Source organism: Phaeodactylum tricornutum, chromosome 1 (assembly GCF_000150955.2).
Source record: "Phaeodactylum tricornutum CCAP 1055/1 chromosome 1, whole genome shotgun sequence".
NCBI classification, from domain to species: Eukaryota; Bacillariophyta; class Bacillariophyceae; order Surirellales; family Neidiaceae; genus Phaeodactylum; species Phaeodactylum tricornutum.
In genome coordinates, this window is record NC_011669.1 from 1,824,948 (window position 1) to 1,843,322 (window position 18,375).

At 47.6% G+C, this 18,375-nt stretch overlaps 7 protein-coding genes across 7 annotated transcripts; 4 read left to right on the forward strand and 3 right to left on the reverse strand.

The window, feature by feature from the left end:
- Window positions 1-402: 402 nt before the first annotated feature.
- On the forward strand, window positions 403-2,407 carry PHATRDRAFT_43024 (predicted protein; the record flags this gene model as incomplete). Its single annotated transcript, XM_002176817.1, has 1 exon — window positions 403-2,407. Exon 1 carries the CDS (start codon window positions 677-679, stop codon window positions 2,405-2,407), a length of 1,731 nt encoding a protein of 576 aa, XP_002176853.1. The 5' UTR covers window positions 403-676.
- A 65-nt stretch (window positions 2,408-2,472) lies between these two features.
- On the reverse strand, window positions 2,473-3,701 carry PHATRDRAFT_43025 (predicted protein; the record flags this gene model as incomplete). The annotated part of the gene is made up of 1 exon (XM_002177345.1): window positions 2,473-3,701. Exon 1 carries the CDS (start codon window positions 3,631-3,633, stop codon window positions 2,473-2,475), a length of 1,161 nt encoding a protein of 386 aa, XP_002177381.1. The 5' UTR covers window positions 3,634-3,701.
- Window positions 3,702-4,293: 592 nt separating this feature from the next.
- Window positions 4,294-6,709, forward strand: PHATRDRAFT_43026 (predicted protein). The gene has a single exon (XM_002176818.1). The coding sequence runs from the start codon at window positions 4,338-4,340 to the stop codon at window positions 5,817-5,819; it is 1,482 nt and encodes a 493-aa protein (XP_002176854.1). The 5' UTR covers window positions 4,294-4,337; the 3' UTR covers window positions 5,820-6,709.
- A 955-nt stretch (window positions 6,710-7,664) lies between these two features.
- Window positions 7,665-9,217, reverse strand: PHATRDRAFT_43027 (predicted protein). The gene is made up of 2 exons (XM_002177346.1): window positions 8,747-9,217; window positions 7,665-8,675 (listed from the first exon to the last, which is right to left on the reverse strand). Exons 1-2 carry the CDS (start codon window positions 9,123-9,125, stop codon window positions 7,810-7,812), a joined length of 1,245 nt encoding a protein of 414 aa, XP_002177382.1. The 5' UTR covers window positions 9,126-9,217; the 3' UTR covers window positions 7,665-7,809.
- Window positions 9,218-9,655: 438 nt separating this feature from the next.
- PHATRDRAFT_24886 (predicted protein) lies at window positions 9,656-11,089 on the forward strand. Its single transcript, XM_002176819.1, has 3 exons — window positions 9,656-9,820; window positions 9,915-10,019; window positions 10,557-11,089. The coding sequence occupies exons 1-3, from the start codon at window positions 9,713-9,715 to the stop codon at window positions 10,944-10,946; spliced, it is 603 nt and encodes a 200-aa protein (XP_002176855.1). The 5' UTR covers window positions 9,656-9,712; the 3' UTR covers window positions 10,947-11,089.
- A 163-nt stretch (window positions 11,090-11,252) lies between these two features.
- On the reverse strand, window positions 11,253-11,813 carry PHATRDRAFT_32160 (predicted protein; the record flags this gene model as incomplete). Its single annotated transcript, XM_002177347.1, has 1 exon — window positions 11,253-11,813. One exon carries the CDS (start codon window positions 11,811-11,813, stop codon window positions 11,253-11,255), a length of 561 nt encoding a protein of 186 aa, XP_002177383.1.
- Window positions 11,814-12,219: 406 nt separating this feature from the next.
- PHATRDRAFT_43029 (predicted protein) lies at window positions 12,220-18,279 on the forward strand (the record flags this gene model as incomplete). The annotated part of the gene is made up of 3 exons (XM_002176820.1): window positions 12,220-15,783; window positions 15,849-16,211; window positions 16,282-18,279. Coding segments are annotated over exons 1-3 (5,880 nt in total), but the record flags the coding sequence as incomplete, so codon positions are not given.
- Window positions 18,280-18,375: the final 96 nt, after the last annotated feature.

Here is an 18,375-nt window from a genome sequence, read left to right on the forward strand (position 1 = left end):
TTTGTCTATAAGTCTCGACATTCAAAAAAATAGAAATTACTCTCTATGCAGTCATTTTCCTGGCTTGCGTGAAGCCTTTGGGTGGCCTTTTGGCTGCATATGTTGACAACAGCCCCTACCTCCTGAAATCAAGAGTTAAGCGACCCTGCGCACGTGTCCGTTTTATTTCAAATCATATTATTTGATCTGACAGAGAGTCGGACAAGCATAGCCGCGAATTCAGGTATACATATCGACACAATTAGCGGAAAAGACAAAATTGGAGAGATTTCTGACTAAGCAAACGAGTCTGAATGAAAGTCATCCCATAGTGGTCACAGAATAGTTACTTCAACGGTCGGAGTGTCGCACGATTGTGACGAAATCCGACATACTCACGAAAACTCAAAACCACGTTGCCTTTACGAAGCAACTTGATTCTTCACATACGATGGTATCTGACCGATCTGGATGCACATGATCTGTAAAGAATGGAACATTCATAAAAAGGGAGGCCTTTGGTAGACTTGATTGCTTTCGAGTTTTATTCACCGTCGAAAGAAATCTTGCTATCCTGACCATCATCCCCTCTGGATATGCAGACTGCATAGAGTTCCGGAATTATCTTACGCAACAACCTTCCTCCGGAGCCAAGCTAGTGTCTTTGCTGCTGTTCACTCGAATCATTTTTGACATCATGGGAAACGAGGTGTCTTTGCAATGGTTTCGGGGAGATGCGATCAAACTGGAAACGGAGCTCCGAAAGCCTACTTCAGATACAGAAGACTCATACCGTTCTTTTGACGAAAATGATGACGACGAAGAAGACTCCGATTATCCGCGACAAATATCTCTCGATCCTTACCGATTGAGTCCAATCAAGGACCACGCTCAAACATGTTGGGCGGGATGGATTTTACCACCATTGGCACCTCCCTTGCTGCAAAGATGTAAGTCCTTGCCAAAGATGGTTCCCGTTCTCTATTCGGATGCGAGCCTGGAAAGTATCGAACCGGTAGACATGTCGTGGTCGACCAGTTCTTCAATGTTTCACAAAACGAGTCAGGCTCAAAATTTTGCAAAAGAGCATTGCGGTTCTTCCGACGAAACTTCCACTTCCTCGGGAAGTGAAGCAGAAGAGGGAGCGGAGCCTCTACATCTGCAACTCCATGACAGCCGAATTTCAGTCTCTACTGCGTACCCGACACGGTCACCCGCTTTGGACCAAGGCTCCTTTTACGAACGACATGGTTCTCTGGCCAAAGCTCTACAATCGTACCAGAGTAGTTTGCAAGAGTTGTCAGATTTGAGCCTTCTTGCTGGAACTCATTACCGTGTGGGGGTAGTGCAATGGAAAAAAGGTGCATATGATGACAGTTTGCACAGTTTCAAACAATCTCTCGCAACCTACCATCTAAAGGCTTGCGCCGGATCAGATGAAGATATTGCACAGGTGTACTTGTCCATTGGACGGGTCTACGCTTCCAAAGGAAAACATCGAAAAGCGAAGAAGTCATTCAAGCTTGCCTTACAATTGATAGTGCTGGATGAAGTGCTTGATCATAACTGTGAAGTAAGCAACCGTGTCCAAGTTCTTTACGCAAAGATTTTGTTGGCTTACGGTTCCATCTTGGTTGAAGATTTTGACTACGTGACGGCAACCAACCTCTTTCACGACGCACTCGCGATTCAGAAGGAAGTGCTGGGTGATATGCACGTTGATGTAGCTTCAACGTTGCTATCGTTTGGTTCCCTCAATGAGAAATTGGAAAAGCTCGAAGACGCCAACACATGTTACTGGGAAGCTTTTCAGATTTACCGATCCGCGGATTCTTCGGCAGTTGATATGGGTGTCACACTGACGAGTATCGGTTGGATCTACTATCAGCAGCACAACCTGGAAAGTGCGATGCACGCCTACCAGGATGCTTTGGATTTACTTCTGCCCAAACTTGGCGACGATCATCGAAACGTAGCTTCGGTACGGATTCAAATAGGGATGGTGCATATCCAGAAAAATGAACTGGATCTGGCCCTGGAGCAGTATAAGGAAGCTCTCCGAGCTCAACGTATCGCGCTGGGTGACGAGCACAAAGACGTTGCGATTACCTTGAGCTTGATTGGCGCCACATTGGAGAGCCAAGGTCGCTTCAACAAGGCCATCGAGTTTGTGGACCGCGCGTTGTGTATTCGTAAAAAAGATTTTGGTCCTTCACACTTGCACGTGGGCACAACGTTGGCCCAACTCGGTGAACTGTACAAAATTGCCGATAGACCCGAGGCGGCCGCCCAGTGTCTCAGAGACGCAGTGAGTGTGTTTCGTGCCAACCAAGTGGATGGCAAGAATCCTTGCCTTGTCCAGTCCAAACGTGCGTTGCGAAACTTACGCCGCAGCCGCCTTCCTGCTGCTCCCAACGAGACTTTGTAGAATACATAATTAGCAACAAGCTGGTTACCTAAGAGGTAATATACTATTCCCCAAAGGAAAATGAATCAACTAGAGTCTGGCCCTGGAACAATGTTGCTACTGAGCCAGTCTTCCACAGCTAATGCTCCGTTTTCCCACTTGGCACCCAGCATGATGTCGTGAGGCGAGTCAATCAGAATGGGTGCCCCCGCGTCATAGTAGACGGCTGTCTCTTCGAGTCCAACCCGATCAACAATAAAATCGTCCGTGGCGCCCATGACTACCCGCGGCGGCAAGTGCGGTACAAAAAAGGCCATGCCGTTTCGATCGGTGGAAGAGGACGGCAACTGTTTGCCCAGATTCAACAAGTCAATAGTTGCTTGTGAATCCCGGGCAAAGTAGGATTGGTAGCGGAGAATGTCCGCATCCGATACGCCGTAGTCTTCGATGGTGCCGTTGGGTAAGGTGATTTTGTCGCCACCAAAGAACAATTCCCGACACAACTTGGTATCGGTTAAGCACCGTTTCATGGCAAATCCTGCCGTAATTTTCCAGCTGTCCGATAGTGAGCGTTGCAAATACCGCAGAGTCATTTTGCCGTTCCCCGAAGGTGGCACGACACACATATTAACGATCCCCCGCAACCATGTGGCCGTCTGGATATCTTCCTCGAGCATTTTCATCACGGCCAGACCACCAAACGAGTGCGATACGACGACGGGTCGCAATTGCACTGCAGAGGACGAACTGTCTACCATGCGGGAGAGATGTCGTTGCGGGTCCGTCAGCAAGGCACGCAAATCTTCCACGTGCTGTCCAATTTGGACTTTTTGGACCCCATCGCCGGCGTAGGTTCCTCCCGTTCCACGCCAGCTTGGCGCGACGACCGGATATCCGCGTTGAGTAAAATATTCGAAGTACCGTTCACTCCAACACCAGGCTCCGTGAAACGAGCCGTGCAAAAAGAGTAGCATCGGTTTGTCCGTCTTTCGAGACGGTACCATGGAAAGTACTTGCATGGAGACGCCGGTGGATAATTCGACTTTCTGTTCGACAAGGGTATTGGTAGCTCGACTATGCAGTCGAATGTGTTGAAATCGGGATCGGGACGGTGTACAGATGACACGCGACAGCCGAAAGGCTCTAGCGTTCGTCGCCCACCAGCAGCAGCCAACACTCCACCACTTGAATACGGCGAACGTCCTCGAGCGGTGCCGTGGGCGTACCGGTACCGATAGTCGAGCCATTCTGATCGTGTACGCAGTGCCCTTCGAAGGTGGATACTGCCGTTATCAATCGGATTGGTGTGGCTGTGATTCGTTTGGCCAAAGTGGAATGGCAGCAACTGTAAATCCAATCGCAAAGTTGTACCAGGGATGGATGGAATCTTTCGTTTTGGGCATGAAATATGTTGTGTAATTTCGAACATTGTTCGACGGCAGGCATTCGAGTCCTGTTCAGTCGACTGATTCCCTCATCCGAGATGCCATACGTGGCAGCATCCATACATGCCGATTTCGTTGCACTTGCAAAAATCGTTGGTTTCTAGAGTGTAGAGGGTCTGTGACGTATTGAACAGTAAATCTGTTTCTGTCACTTTCAAGTATTGAGCATTCCAGATTCCAGTCGGAAAAACTCTCGGACAGTGTGAATCCTCTCGGGTCTCCTTTACCCTACCCTATCCATGACGACAGTTGTTCCGTGGCGCCGATTTCCTCGCTTCCGGTTTTTCAAACGGGATCGAGTGCGGGGGAACGACGAGGCGGGCGTGTCCCGTCGAGAAAAATGCGGCGCGATAACCGTGTCACGGTCCGTCGCTGGCTTTTCCGAGACTGTCTCTCGCCGGCCGAGGGGGGGGGGGAAACGCACACGGCACGTCCAGCCCAGAGCGACGCCCACAAATACCCCATCTAACCCTTCCTTGTTGACGTTCCTTTTCCAAACATACCGTATGGCTGCTCCTGCTTCTACTCCGTCGGGTTCGGCGAGTCGAGACGCCACCAAAGAAGACTTTGGCCAACCGGATCCGGTGGGGGTCTCCGTCCAGCCGGCTCCGGGCAACCTCAAGGCCCCGCCTCCGGCTCCTCCGGTGGTCACCAAGAGGCACGAGCCTTCGTACGGGGATTCGGAAGGCTCGGATCATTACACCGTCGCCAAGTCTCTCTTGAACGATGGGGATTTCGAAAACGCGTTAGCGACGATTGAGGAAGGTATCGAGAAGACTCGGAACGATTTGGAAGCCCACGACCCGGAGGCGGATCCGGATCGACTCGCCTTGCATCCAGCCATGGCACCCTTTCACTACCTGTACGGTACCACCTTGTTGTACAGCATCGAGGAATCGACGGACACACAAGCCATGGCGATGCCCCACGCGAGTGCCGAGCAGGAACCGCAAGGAGGCGATACCAACGGACCCAACGACGGCCAACATACGGACCTCCCCACAGAAGAAGTCGCCGACGAAATGCAGATTGCCTACGAGAACTTGGAAGCCGCGCGTGTTATTGCGGAAGCACTCCGACTTTCGCAGCCGGAAAATACGAAACTGCAACTAGACCTGGCCCAAATCTTCCTCCGCGAAGCCGATCTACAGCGCATGAACGGACAGTACGATGCCGCGCTGCAAGATTATACTTCGTGTCTTTCTTTACGACAGTCCCTACCGGAAGCGCTGCTCGGTCCGTACGATCGCAAAATTGCCGACGTCCACTACAACCTCGCTCTCGTTTACAGTCTAGCGGTGGCGGAAGCCGTCAAACCAACGGACGATCCTCACGCACTACAGCAGCATAACGAACGACTGGCGCTGTACCGCAAACGATCCTGTCATCACTACGTCACTTGTGGTAGAATTCTATGCGGGCAAATAGCTGCCTTGGCCGGTCAAGATCCGGACACCTTTTTGCAAAAGGCTCTCGATGATTTACCGTCCTTCAAGAGTACCGGCGAAGAGGACGGAGCGAATGACGAAAACGATCATCCCAAATTGGCCAGTCTCAAGCTCCAAACCTTACGCCGGCACGCCGCACAGGCCGCCACTAGTATGACATCACTGGATGCTCAAGAAACTGCCCACGAACTGCTTGATTTGCTGCAGGAAATCCAAGAAACTATTGATGAGTCGGAAAACTCCGAGCAAGGCGTCCAAACGGTCGCCAGCATGAAGGCGGAGATATCCGCCGCTGTAGCAGCCCAGCCTGGTGACGACGACGAGGAAGGTGCCGGCACAGCCCTTGGCCTTGAAGATTCTAACGCTTGCACTGCCACCACGACAATCGGGTTTGGCAGTAGTGCCGCCAGTGAAAGTACGGAGGCAGTTATCCCACTGCTGGCTGTCCGGAAAAAACCCAAACGCACCGCCGACGATGCCAAACTGCCCGCGTTGGACGATTCTCGAAAAAAAACGTCGCCAAGTAACACGAAGAATTGAAGACGGGATTTTTATAAACACAAGCAAATTTTCCTTCGCAGTCTTTTGAATGGCACTTTACATTAGGAGTGTTTGTTGCAAAGATGGATTTGGTGTGCAAGTGGAGCAATCGAGTTTCTGGTATCTCGTAATAGCGCATTACATGGCTCTTTGTTGCCTCCAGACAAAACACAGACAACAGTCTCCATTATTTAAATCCTTGTAGGGAACCTTTGTTACCAATTTGAGCATCAGTAAACTAGATTGTTGGCATGTTGTAGACTGATTAGCTCTGTTGCAAAAGAGACGGGTGGTTGGCAAAGCCATCTCCATTTCGAGAAATGATTTTGTGTTATAGAGCGCGCTTGTTTGCTTGCACAACAAAGCAATGACCATGGTTTGCGCTCTCGTTGGTACAAAGAGCAAACTGACTAGAGGCATCAATTGGCATCCTGCAGACTGATGACTTGAAAAGATTCAACATGGGTATTTCCTTTCAAAAACCTCTAGAGAGGCACCACTCATCTTGCCACAGGTAAAGCAGGCCACGCGTCATGGCTTTTGAACTAGGATTGTGAGCCCCTGTCTATGTTGCTGGAGCCCCTTCTTCTAAAACCACTGTCTTGGAGATAACGAAACAGCCTTTTGTCTTCTGACTCCAATATGCTAGGCTTTACAGGAATCACTCCAACTTTCACTATCAATTGTTTCTTGTAGACAGTTTTGCAAGATTGAAACTTCCTGTGGTGTTTATCGCTTACAGTGAATCACTTTGCTAAGTGTACACTATGTCCCACAAGATCTCAGGATGAGAATTTAGCGCTACTTGCAAGACAGTCATAGCTAGGTATCAACAACTCCAGATAGTTTTGAAAGTTCGGCAAATGGATTGATGTCAATTGTTCATTTTCTACTTTCAAATGTAAAAAGGTGCGGAAAGAGGCAATCTACCATAGTCGCTTTTCTGTATTTACTGATGGGAACTTCTGGTACTTGTAAGCCAAAACTGTCTGCTGTGCTTCGTAATACGATGGGAAATCAAGTCGCTTCCACAAAACTGTAAGCATCGGTCGTTGTCTGTTCCTCAGAATGGATAACCCACATTATCTCACACGGCTACCACTCTCTCGAACACCCCCCACCAAAAAACGCTCGAACGCCACTACTGAAAAAGCGTCGCCTTATCGCTCTCTTGAAAACACATTATTGAAAGATGCCTATCAAATTTACCAAGGACGTTTCGACGCACTTATTCAAGTTCGTTCGGACAATTGATATAAAGTTCAACCGTGCGTTTGCCAGAGATGGTTTCTAGCACTTTGCTACTGTGCGTCGTCTTCTCACTAGGCTGTCTTTTGATTTAAAAACAGCATTCGATGCACGGTCCACGTCGGCAAGAGAAATGATGCGACAGGTGCAAGCTAGTCGTTTCAAAAAGGCGAATCCCAAGTTACAGATAAGGTTCGATATTCACGGCCGTGTTGACAAGCCGATTGTTCAGTTCTCCTTCGCTGACGGAACTGAGGTAAGAAAAAAAATCAAATGCATGCTCCATATTGTTGTAGGAGACGCTTACCCCATTTTGATTGAACAGAAAATATTTGATTGTCAGGAGGATCTAGCCAGCGACATGATGTTCCAAGTTCATCTAAAGACCATGCAACTCGATGCGGAATACGAAATGGCAGGGAAATCAATTGATGAGATGTAAAATAACCCTTGGCTATTCAATATTTCCTGAATATAGTGGCATTCTGTTTCGAGCATGTGTCGCACGTTGGCACGCCACCTCATGCCCCCCATGGTGTATTTTGTTTCGTCCCTCGCTAGACTCCTTTGGCACGGAGTTGCTCAGAACGTGTTTTACAAACTGTGAAGTAACTCCCTCATAACTTATCTATCTGTAAGAAACGATCTTGACAGTGAAAAGCAACGGTTCGAAAAACGCTTCTGGTGCGGTATCGAATGGACAACAACTTGCATAACATTTAAAAAGTACTGTCGAAAAAAATCATTGGCACGCAAATACATTCGGTCTTGATCTGACAGCGTTAAAAAGAGCACAAACTGATGATATTTTCGACCACACCAAGGGAATGAAAATGTCTTCCAATTCAACTTCTTCCAAGGCAGCGGGGTGTAATTCAACTAGAAGCCCTATACCCTTTTCCCAACTGGGACATTGGAAATGCCGTACAGCCAATGCCAATGGCAACATGCCTTGACGGTTCCGCGTTTGCGCAACGCTAGGTTGCAGACGAAGCATCTCTATAACTAAGTCATACCGACTTTGTTCAATTGCAACCTGAATTGCAAGGCGACCGACTTTATCAGGCGTTAAAAGCTCGTGGGCATTCAGAGCGATTGCAAGCTCTCTCAGTGAAGGCGGGCAGTCGGCAACCCCAACAGCGGCGTGCAAAACTTGGTCGTCAGAAATGTCGTCTATGCTTTCGCAGCCGTAATATTCAACGTACAGAAGCAAAGAGATCTTTTGCCAGAACTCGAGATTACGGTGTGCATCAACGATTTCCTCCAGCTGCTGAATCTGTTCCATGTCGGCACACTTTTTCTGACGAATAGCGACTTGACGTAATCGAACGTCTCGGGTGTCTTTGAGCCAGCGCTGGAACTCGTAAAGATTCTTGCGAGCATTTAAAATGTAGAGCGGCCTTCGTTGGTATGCTCGATCGGCTTTGAGAACAGTCGACGATCCTGCTGTAGTCTGCAAAACGGAACGCAGAGACTCTGTTGAGCATCCGTAGTCGCACAGCAGATGTAAAGGACATGAACCGGATGCGTCAGCCATACCAGCTGCTTCAGGATACGATTCAATTATAGCTGCAACTATATCCGGCGATGCACGATAAGAGCAGGCAACTAGGCGAAATGAACAAGTGAGAGAGACAAAATCAGAATCCAGGTTCCACCAAATCTACACAAAACCGTACCATGAAGTGGAGTTTGGCCTTGTTTGTTTTTAACCGCCGCGAGTTGTGGAGAAACTGCTAGTATAGTTTCGATCGTATTGATTGGGGGATGTCCGAATGCACACCAATGAAGAATATTGTCGCCTCTAGCGTCGATCAAATCGGCGCTTGCCTCTTCAGGGTGAGTCCGGCATCGAAAATTTATTGCCTCCCATGCCCAGTTTCGAGATAAAGAATAAAGGAGCGGCAAACGCCCCCGATCTTCAACGGAAACCGTAGCATCACTTATGTTCCTGGTCACCGAATTGGTAATACGAACACTCACAAACTCCCTATCGTCGCTGTTCACATTTCGATTCCTCCGCCGATGAAACAGGGCAGCGAGAATCCAAGCCACCATTCAATTCGATCTATCTGGATGAATTAGAACTTTGACGTGCTTGACAGTGAGTGCTGAGAAATTCACTGTCTTGCTGTAGAGAGGATAAACACTAAATGCAAAAATCAATCGTGCGAGCACCTAGCCACCGTCTTTGAATAAAGGTATACGAAAACGTATCCACCGGTACTCCGATTCCCAACGCAACATGGTCCATTCTTCATATTATGTTTCACTGCTAGTTCTAACTTTAAAAATTATGACTTGAATATTTTAAAATATGGTCTGGAATGAGTCCGTTTCACCTCACAGTGGAGGAATTTTTGAATTGACTGTGAACACTGCCTCACATTCACTGTCTGTCTACCTTGTCCCGCAGTCTTGGCATTCGTGTTTGTGAGTTCCCATGCGACAACGCCATGCAGAGACGCACACTGGCAGCTGCTGCGACATTCAGTTTGAACGGGTTGGTGCGATATTTTTAATCGTTAAAGTCTACGACGTGCTTGTGCCAGGCTTGGAGCATTTGATTTTTCGAAGGCCTGCCTGTTCAATTCACTTCACAAATCGAAGATTGTGAAGGATTATAATCAAAACATATCGAAACCATGGCGCCCAACGACTACAGTGATGAGCTTGAGAGCGAAGAAGAGGACGAAGTTGAAGAAGAAGTCGAGGAACCTGTGAAGAAAAAGCGTTCCGCCAAGAAGTGGAAGGTGTGTATTGGATTCAGAGAACCATTTTGGCGACGACGGTCGATAAGAATGGATCAGCCTCCTCTAACTCTTGTTATGCAAATGCTATCATTAGGACCCCAACAAACCGAAGCGTGCCATGAGCGCATTCTTCTTGTTCTCTCAAGGTAACCGCGTGAACGTAAAGGAGGAGTTCCCTGAGGCTTCCTTCGGAGAAGTGGTAAGTCATTTTGGAGATATCCTTAGTCAGCGAAAGTTGTTCATGGCGTTTTCAGCGCTCTTTATTGTGTTTTTGGAGTTTATAGATTGGATTTCGTGCCATGGTGTCGATGTTGCGAGTCATGAGTGATGGGGACCCTACGTGTGTAGTTGTGTGCAAAGATAGTGCACCAACAAGTCGCCGTACATCGCGAGATCACCACGGTCAAAGCGCTCAACACGAAGCATCGCGATAGCAACAAAACGCACTGTTTCTTGGCAAAAAACTGTTATCCCTTGCAAATGTGTCACGTTGATTCCAGTACATTTTCTACGTCTCTTCTCTCAAGTGGAAAGTCTACCCAATCGGCGACAGCGGCACGTTCCATGCCAGTCCTTGTTCGTATTACCTTGTTCGTCTGTCTGTGAATCCTTGTCTTTTGTGACTTGTCTGTGCCAATCATTTGACTTCACTTTTATCGCGTTTGGTCGTTTGTGCTTTCATCGATCTTTCATTTTTATACTGGATTCTCACGTAGATTCATGTTTGTGACATTAGGCCCGAATTCTCGCGCGAAAGTACAAGGAGCTTACTGAAAAGGAGATGCGCAAATGGGAAAAGAAAGCCGAACAGGACAAGATCCGTTACCAAGAGGAAATGAAGCACTACGTGCCGGCCGAAGATCCCACCGGCGGCGGTAAGCGCAAGAAGGCCAAGAAGGACCCTAATGCACCCAAGCGAAACATGTCGGCGTACTTCTTGTACTCCATTGAAGTCCGTCCCACCGTCAAGGCGGACAACCCCGAAGCCACCTTTGGAGGAATTGCCCGGCTGATCTCAGAAAAGTTCAAGGCCTTAAGCCCCAAGGAGCGTAAGGTGTGGGATGACAAAGCGATAGCTGATAAAGAGCGTTACACCTCTGAAATGGAGATCTACAAGGAGGGATAAGCGTGGGGACGCTGTTATTCGCAGGCCGATTGTATTTGTTTTACGAAAAAGGATATTTCACAATATAGTATACCATCAAGTATTCCAACACGCCCATCTTCATGTCTATATACTATTAGTAATTATGGAGATTAAACCTCGTCAACTGACGATATTAATCCCCAGCGATTCTAATCATTGTATTCTCGTAGCCCTTGACTCAGAGATGCGAGCTGATACGTGAAAAAGCCCGTGACTAGCAATTTTCAACAAAGATTGGAAATTCATGAGAAAAGGCATGAAAGTCAAATGCAGTAGGTTACCAAGTCACTTACTGGCTGGCAGCTCTAACAGGCCTTGCGCTCGGAACTTTCCGACAATGATGAATAAAATGAATAGGAATGCGAGACGAGCTTGCCCGACGCCATCACCAGGTTCCGGAGCATCGAAAGAGACCACACCGATGCTCTCTACATATTTTCCGAGTCCGTAGGCGTACGCCAGCCCCAAAGACGCACCAAACGCGTAAGAAAAGGCGACAAACGGATTGTCGAAGACCGACCAGAGGCTGCAAAAGATGAAAAATCCAATAAAAGCTGTATCGCTGACCAACGCATTCCGTCGTATAGCAAATTTTTGCTTTTGCTCCGCCCGAATTGCTCGTTCGGTCGCTCCCGACATCTCTCGTATGAGTACTTTTTGCTGCCTCCAAAACTCTTCGTCCTTCTCATCGGCCATGCGCAGCGGTCTAATCGACGTGGCTCGACAATCTGCAAGTACGCCGCCCTGTGCAAGTGACGCGAGTGTTTGCGAACGTGATACGGCCGTAAAAGCGTTTGCTTTCGACAGCGCCGCGACTACAAAGATACTCACGAAAAGAATTCTCATCTTATCATACAACCTTCGATAAGGTAATAACGCCTAGATTGCTCTTTCCTCGTTTGTGTTGGGAAAGATTTTCTATTCCAAGTGATTGTGTCTGTCTCAGTTGGGGCCTGTGAATTACGATAACTTCTGGTAGATTTATTGACTGTGAGATTGATTTGGTAGCTGGTTTTGGGGGGCTGTTTATGCCTATTTGTCATTCTACTGTGACAAACACGTTTATTTTCTTCTTCATTGGTGTTATATATTTGTTGTTGCGCGACAGTATGATAGCAACAGAGATTTGAAACCTAACCCCGAGGTGTACTTTCGACAAGCTACCCCAAAAACGAGAGGCAAACACGCGCATCCATTCCAGAGCGGACCTGACCCACTCACGTCCGGGACCATCAACTTTCTGTTGATTAAAACACACCATCACAACATTGTACATTACGCTGCGTTTGGATGAACGATGGCAGAAACTCCTCTTCTTCACAGTCGGTTAGACGAGATAGGTGCTACCAGCTGCTCGAGTGGCATGAGCGTCGAAGCTTCCAATTCGGATGAATGGGTGCAGGCAATAATTGGTCGCGATTGGGAGATTTTCTGGGGACAATCCAACCCCGACGACCGTAAGGAAAAGGCCACTCCTCCCACTCAGGAAAATATGACAGCTGTAGAACTGGCGGAGACTGGTAGGTCGGCTTTGGATATCCGTCAGCACGGTGCTGAGTTATCTACCACTGTTACACGTACGAACACTGATGCTGCTCAACGCGACGGCGACGCCAATACAGCGGACGTACTTGGTGATACGGAAGGCGAGAATGACGGGTCGGAACATAGCAGATGTCCAAAGGATGAGATGGAATTGGACGAAAGCGATATTGAGCATGAGCCCGATTGGTACGATGCGAGCGTCGTAGCCTTTAACCCTGACGATCAGAGGTTTGACGTTCAGTTTGTTGGCGATGAAGCAATATACCGAATGAAGTTACGTCCCGAGGTGGTTCGTCCGAGCGCCGTATCCTGGGTCAAGAGAACAAAAGCAATTATGCAATTCTCTGAAATTGAAGCCTCCTACGATGCATGGAAGCTTGGGCTACCAAACGATACAAGGTTGCCAAGAGATCGTGAAGAGCTGGCAGCGATCCGAGCTTCCGTAGAAAGAGACTTTAGACCCAAAGACGCAGTCTTCCCGATAGACTTGCCCTTAGACCATATAGAACATGCGGCGGAGCTTGTTGTTCTTATTCGAACGCAGATTTCCTTGAGACGTAAGCTAGTACCAATCGTTTGTGATAGTGATTGTTCCGATGATGAAGGGCCAACCGAGGCATACGTTAACTATCTTGCCTCCTGCTTACATGAGTTGGAAGATTGTTGCCAATGGTTCAACCAATGTTGGACGCTGCATCGCAAAATATTCGGCGTTTTGAATGATAATCACGAGGAGATGACTCGTGTTACCCCCCACTTTTTGGTGAAGGAATGTCTGGAGAGGGGACGCACCATTTTGTGCAACATCTTTAACATGGATCTCTCAGTTGCGGGTTCAAAGCGCAAAAGATTACATTGTATAGAATCGGTGGACTGTAAAGGAACAAGGCGAACTAAGCGCCACAAGAAGAAAACGGTAGCAGACTTGAGAAACAGAGAGGGTGAAGATGATTCCAGCGGTCGCATGTTGGATCAAGAATTGGAACACGTCGATTTACTTTCACCTGAAAAAGTCAAGCGAATGATCCTAAAAATGACAAACGTGTCGCCCTCATGGCTTACACAAATGTTAGGGTCCATGCTTCGGAGTTTATCGGAGAACATTGTCTCGCCATATGTAAAATGGGAGCAACGATGTCAGTTCTATCTTGGAGGGCGACAAACTCTCGATGTCGAGTCAAGCGATGGGGAGACAAGCGGAAAAGAGTCGGATGCAGTTGGCATCGACGACGTTTCTACTCCACCTAACGCACATGCGTATGTCAACTACGAAGATATTGTTGCATCAATTGAGTGCACAAAAAAAGACCGAGTCCTTCAACATATAGACCTCTCCATCATACTGGCCAATTTGTCAGAAAAACTATGTGCTATCGTTGATTTTGAGTCAAGCCTGTGGCACTTGATTCAGTCTGTGTTTAAGGATGAATGTGGAGAGAACGCAAATGACAAGGTCCTGGAGGGGTTGCGAAGCCTCTCTAACACTGCGAAAGCAATTGATTCGCCAGTTAGAAATGTTGAACCGTTTGGACGGAGAGGTTCTCCCCTTAATCGAGAGGTCATAGAGAGTGCGATTTTATATCGATTGTGGTTTCTTGACCTTAACCGCGTTGAGAAGTCTAGGGAACGGGTCGACGTTGTGGATGGTGTAGTTTCTCGGATGTCAAAGCTTCCTTCACTTCCTTCCCGTCTGCGCTGCCCAAGAGGGGAAACAATTGATCCGTCGAAAATGCTGAGCACCGTGGCTCCACGTGTAAAGAAGCTTTCTGAAAACTACATCGACTTCAAACAGTTGTTCAGTAAATACAAATCTATGTTAGAGGATCGCACGCGGAAACCCCATGAGCCCGGTTATCTATTATCAGCGAAGGGAATCCTTGACGCTTTGAACGATCTTCAAAAAATCCAAGTTGTATCAATCGCTGAAGAATTTCTTGCATCTCGACTAGATGTCCTTGCTTGGATGGACAGCGCACAGCGTGTTCTAAACTCGCTATGTCCCTCGTTCGATGACTTGTCCCGAGTTCACGAATTGCTAGTTCGTCTCATGAGTGGACGGTCAGAAACAAGACTTCAAATAACCAAGGGTCTGCTGTTAAATTCTGACATCGAAACGGAGGTCGAGGTTTTTACGAAGGCCGATTTGGACCTGTTTTGCGACTCGATGGTCAAGGATATTGCTTCAATGTATAGAGCATCCGCTTCCTGGAAAGAGAAAGCCGACACCGTTTTAGCAACACTACACAGCTTCGGAAACTGTGAAGTTCGGGAGGCTGGTTCTATGCAGAAGCCTTCTGCGATGGTAGATCTCAAGCGGATTGAAGAACTTGTACGAGAGTATCCGAGTCTCCGGGTCGACGTGGAGATTAGCATTCGTCAGTTACGGGATGTGCTTCAAAATTGTGGTGAATGGTCATCTGCAATCATGTCTTGTCTTTCCGATGATTCGAAGACGTTTGAAGAATACTTAGGCAGCATTCGTAATATAGGCAATCAGACCAGGCCAAAAGGTATCATTATGGATCCAACGAGGCAGGCACTTGATACTCTGGCGGACTTGCTTGAATGGTATACTGGGCTTAAAAAGGAAGCTAACAGCTTTGTAAAGAGATCAGAGCGTTTGGATCTTCTCCTCCACGAAGGATTGCATATCGTTCGAAAATACAGTCAAAACTTTCCTTTGCCGCACTTCGAAGTCGACATAAAGTTGGCGTTGGGCGTGATGGAAATTTCGCGGGGAATAAGCAAGCCGCCGAAGCTTCTAATGCCAGCCAAGATTGAAGCAATTGGCGCTGGTCAGGCTTTACTTGCTCGCATGGTTGACGTGGAACGTGACAAGGTCGAAGAATCACCTATGCTCCTCCTCTTGTCTTTGTTGTGGCAATCAACAGTCGACCACTTTTTAGACAAAACTCCTTCGCGGGAACAGACCCTCCAGCGAGCTTTGGCGTTGAAGACCGTGGATCCTGCACAGTATGCTACTCTGAATCGAAGAGACACTTTGAACATCTCAAGCCAAGGGTTCTACAAACTGGTGCAGGAAGGGATCAAGATGGAAGTGGAGTGTACAAGCGCGCTGATCGAAGCAAAGAGTTTATTACGGGACTTTTTGACTGACCGAAAATCTATCCGTTCTCATCTCGCTCGCCTTAAGGACTCTCTGTCGAATCTGAAGCAACGATCTTCACGTGAAGCTTGCATGAACAGGCTGGTTCTCGATAAATCGCTCGAAATTAAAATGGATCAATGCGTTAAACAATTCAGCTGGCTGGTAAGTTTGTGGTTACTTGGCTTTATTAAACAACTTCAACGAGCTGACTCATGTCTTTTGATTAGGCCCGTGCTTTGGACTACCCTGTCTTTCAATCGCGAGACCATGATGTCGTGATTGATGTTGAACGTCGACTTTCATGGGAAAATCTTGTGAAGCTATACGACAGTATTCCACTGGAGGACGAATCAATGGGAGACTTTGCCTTCGTAGTTTTGTCGGTAAAAGAGTTGTATGACGCAGCAAAATCTTGGCAAGAAGAGATTTCACGTCTTACAATGCTATCCCTGCGAGGGGGTAAACGGAGATCCAATGCCTCCCCTTCGCAAGCAAAACTTTCATTGACGGAAAGTCAAGACGACGAATCTTCATGCATGATTGACGTTACGAAGGTGATAGAGCTTTCAGAACACCCGATTCTTGACAAGGTAGTCTTTACTGGTTTTTATATCTGATGTTACACTACAATCTCACATGGGTCTCGCTTTTATGTGACAGATAACCATGCCCCGAGAAGATGCTGTTCGTTGTATGTTGAAAAATACAAAACGGTTTGAGGTAGAGTTGAGTTCGTTTCTTGGAGAAGACCACCCTTGTCCCGACAGGGCCCCCTATCCAGATATGGATTCCCTAGTCGGTGTAAATGGCGAATTTCTTTTATTTAGATTGACAGGTAGCCAACCTTTTCGCTTCTTGAAGTCATCTATATCTTCGATATCTGCGATAGCGAGCAATGTTTTTGCGAACACTCCAGGAATCGCAACCTTTGACTGGATCAAAAAGGCGGTTGAGTGGATCGACTTGCTTTGTGATGTAGTGAAACAACACCCGTCAGTGTTTGAACGAAATGAACAAAGGCTTGGGATAGACTTTACAAGCGCATTAAAACTTTTGAAAGAAGGTGAATCTATCTTCCTTGATGTTCCGGACGACCTGCGAAAAACGCTTAGCAAGCATAAAATATACGTATCGACCAACAAGGAAGGTAGACTTACGGTCAAGTCGAAAAAAGGGGGTGCTCATTACGCGGTCGGAACCACCGCTATTCGTTGGTGTCCTGTATTATTTGAAGCCCTTAAATCGGACGTTGCACGTACCACAACATGGGAAAGTGCAATTAATAGGCTTTCTCTCGAGTTTCTTGAGTTTCGAGATCAGCTTGCAAGTGCAGAGAAGCTGTCGGACATTCATTTGCTTCGGTATCATGCATTCCATTACCAGCTTGCCAGACTTGTCAATGAAGGAGCTAGCTTGGTAGTCGCCCCTCCCGACGGAATGGTAGCCTCCTCTCTGAAACTATTGGAAAACCTGCATTCCTTCATTGGTGAAAGCTCGAATGTTAGGGTTGCGTACCAATTTGCTGATGAGAAATTCAATAGCGGACAATCAGTGGTGCAGGACCGAGCACCACTGGTCGAGGCTCTGGTGAGAAGGAAGTCTATCTCTGCAGGTTCTTGCGCTGAGCTGAACAACAATAGTGATAATGGGTCGTTTCGGCAAGCTGGTCGACAGCATTTTGCCACAGCGTTGATGAAAGGGCTGGAACATTTAGGGCTTCAGGTCTCATCTGATGAGTCGAGGACACTCTGCGCTCTGAAAGCAGAGGAGATTGAAAGGGCACTATTTGATCAATTTCAGCGTTTTGTTGGTGAGCAAGCCATCTCTCCTGAATACAAAAGGCAGGCAAGAGCAATTAAAGCCGGCATCGCAGATAAAGGCAATGCGAAACTATGCGGAGGTGTACTACAAGGGGATGTTGATCCTGCGATATTAGTCCGAATGTCAGATGACGAGTTAGCCAGTCCGCAGGTCAGGCAAGAACGAGAACACGCCGAAAAGGAAGCGAAGAAAGGTGTTGTGCTGGTTCCACAGTCAGCGGCCGGTCGAATTGTCCAAGGCAATCATCCATCTCAAAATAGTCAGAGCAAGGAGAAGCTGCAATCGCCCTCTGACCTTTCAGCCGTGGACAGCGCCGCATCGAGAGAAGATGCGAGTACCATTGAACGCCAAAAGCATTTGCAATCTACTACGTTTGGTACTTTAGTTAAAGCAATAGTTTCTAGGCAGCCCCCTCCTGCGCCCCCCTCACTTGCCGCCTCTATTGCAGCGTCGCAACTCTCAGAGATGGATACAACGTTTCTGTTAAATTCGTCTGGTGGAGATCGCATTACTTTGTCCTTCGGCGATGGTTCTCGACGATTCCTTGTTGGGTTCTGCGCGGAAGGCGCTGTTGTTGACGGTGTGGATGGTTGCCTTCCAAATACATGGGCGGAGAAAGGGCGCTTAAGAATATCTGAGTTCTCGAAATTTGTCAAAGCAAAGCTAGGAAGCGGGAAGTGGGCCGCAGCCATACTTCGCTTAGTCACGTTTGCCGATAAAGAAGCCAGAGAGTTCAAGAAATTTTATATGGAATACGAGACGAAAGAGCGGATCGCTATGCTTAGTTTGGATGAAACAACCAAGGCTTACCTGGTAACGCCGAAATTTCACGAGCATGTACGCGGAATAAGATTTGAAACGAGTTCAAGTACTTACGCGGTTGTTCTCAAGAGGCGGGAAGAATAGTGCATGGAAATATCAACTTTTAAGCTA

Bases quoted from the DNA above. Each gene is read 5' to 3' on its own strand.
- PHATRDRAFT_43026 (XM_002176818.1), top strand. From the start codon at position 4,338: ATGGCTGCTCCTGCTTCTACTCCGTCGGGTTCGGCGAGTCGAGACGCC.
- PHATRDRAFT_43027 (XM_002177346.1), bottom strand. From the start codon at position 9,125: ATGGTGGCTTGGATTCTCGCTGCCCTGTTTCATCGGCGGAGGAATCGA. The intron at 8,676-8,746 runs GTACGGTTTTGT...CATTTCGCCTAG, and splicing joins AGGCCAAACTCCACTTCATG to TTGCCTGCTCTTATCGTGCA.
- PHATRDRAFT_24886 (XM_002176819.1), top strand. From the start codon at position 9,713: ATGGCGCCCAACGACTACAGTGATGAGCTTGAGAGCGAAGAAGAGGAC. The intron at 9,821-9,914 runs GTGTGTATTGGA...TGCTATCATTAG, and splicing joins GTTCCGCCAAGAAGTGGAAG to GACCCCAACAAACCGAAGCG. The intron at 10,020-10,556 runs GTAAGTCATTTT...TTGTGACATTAG, and splicing joins AGGCTTCCTTCGGAGAAGTG to GCCCGAATTCTCGCGCGAAA.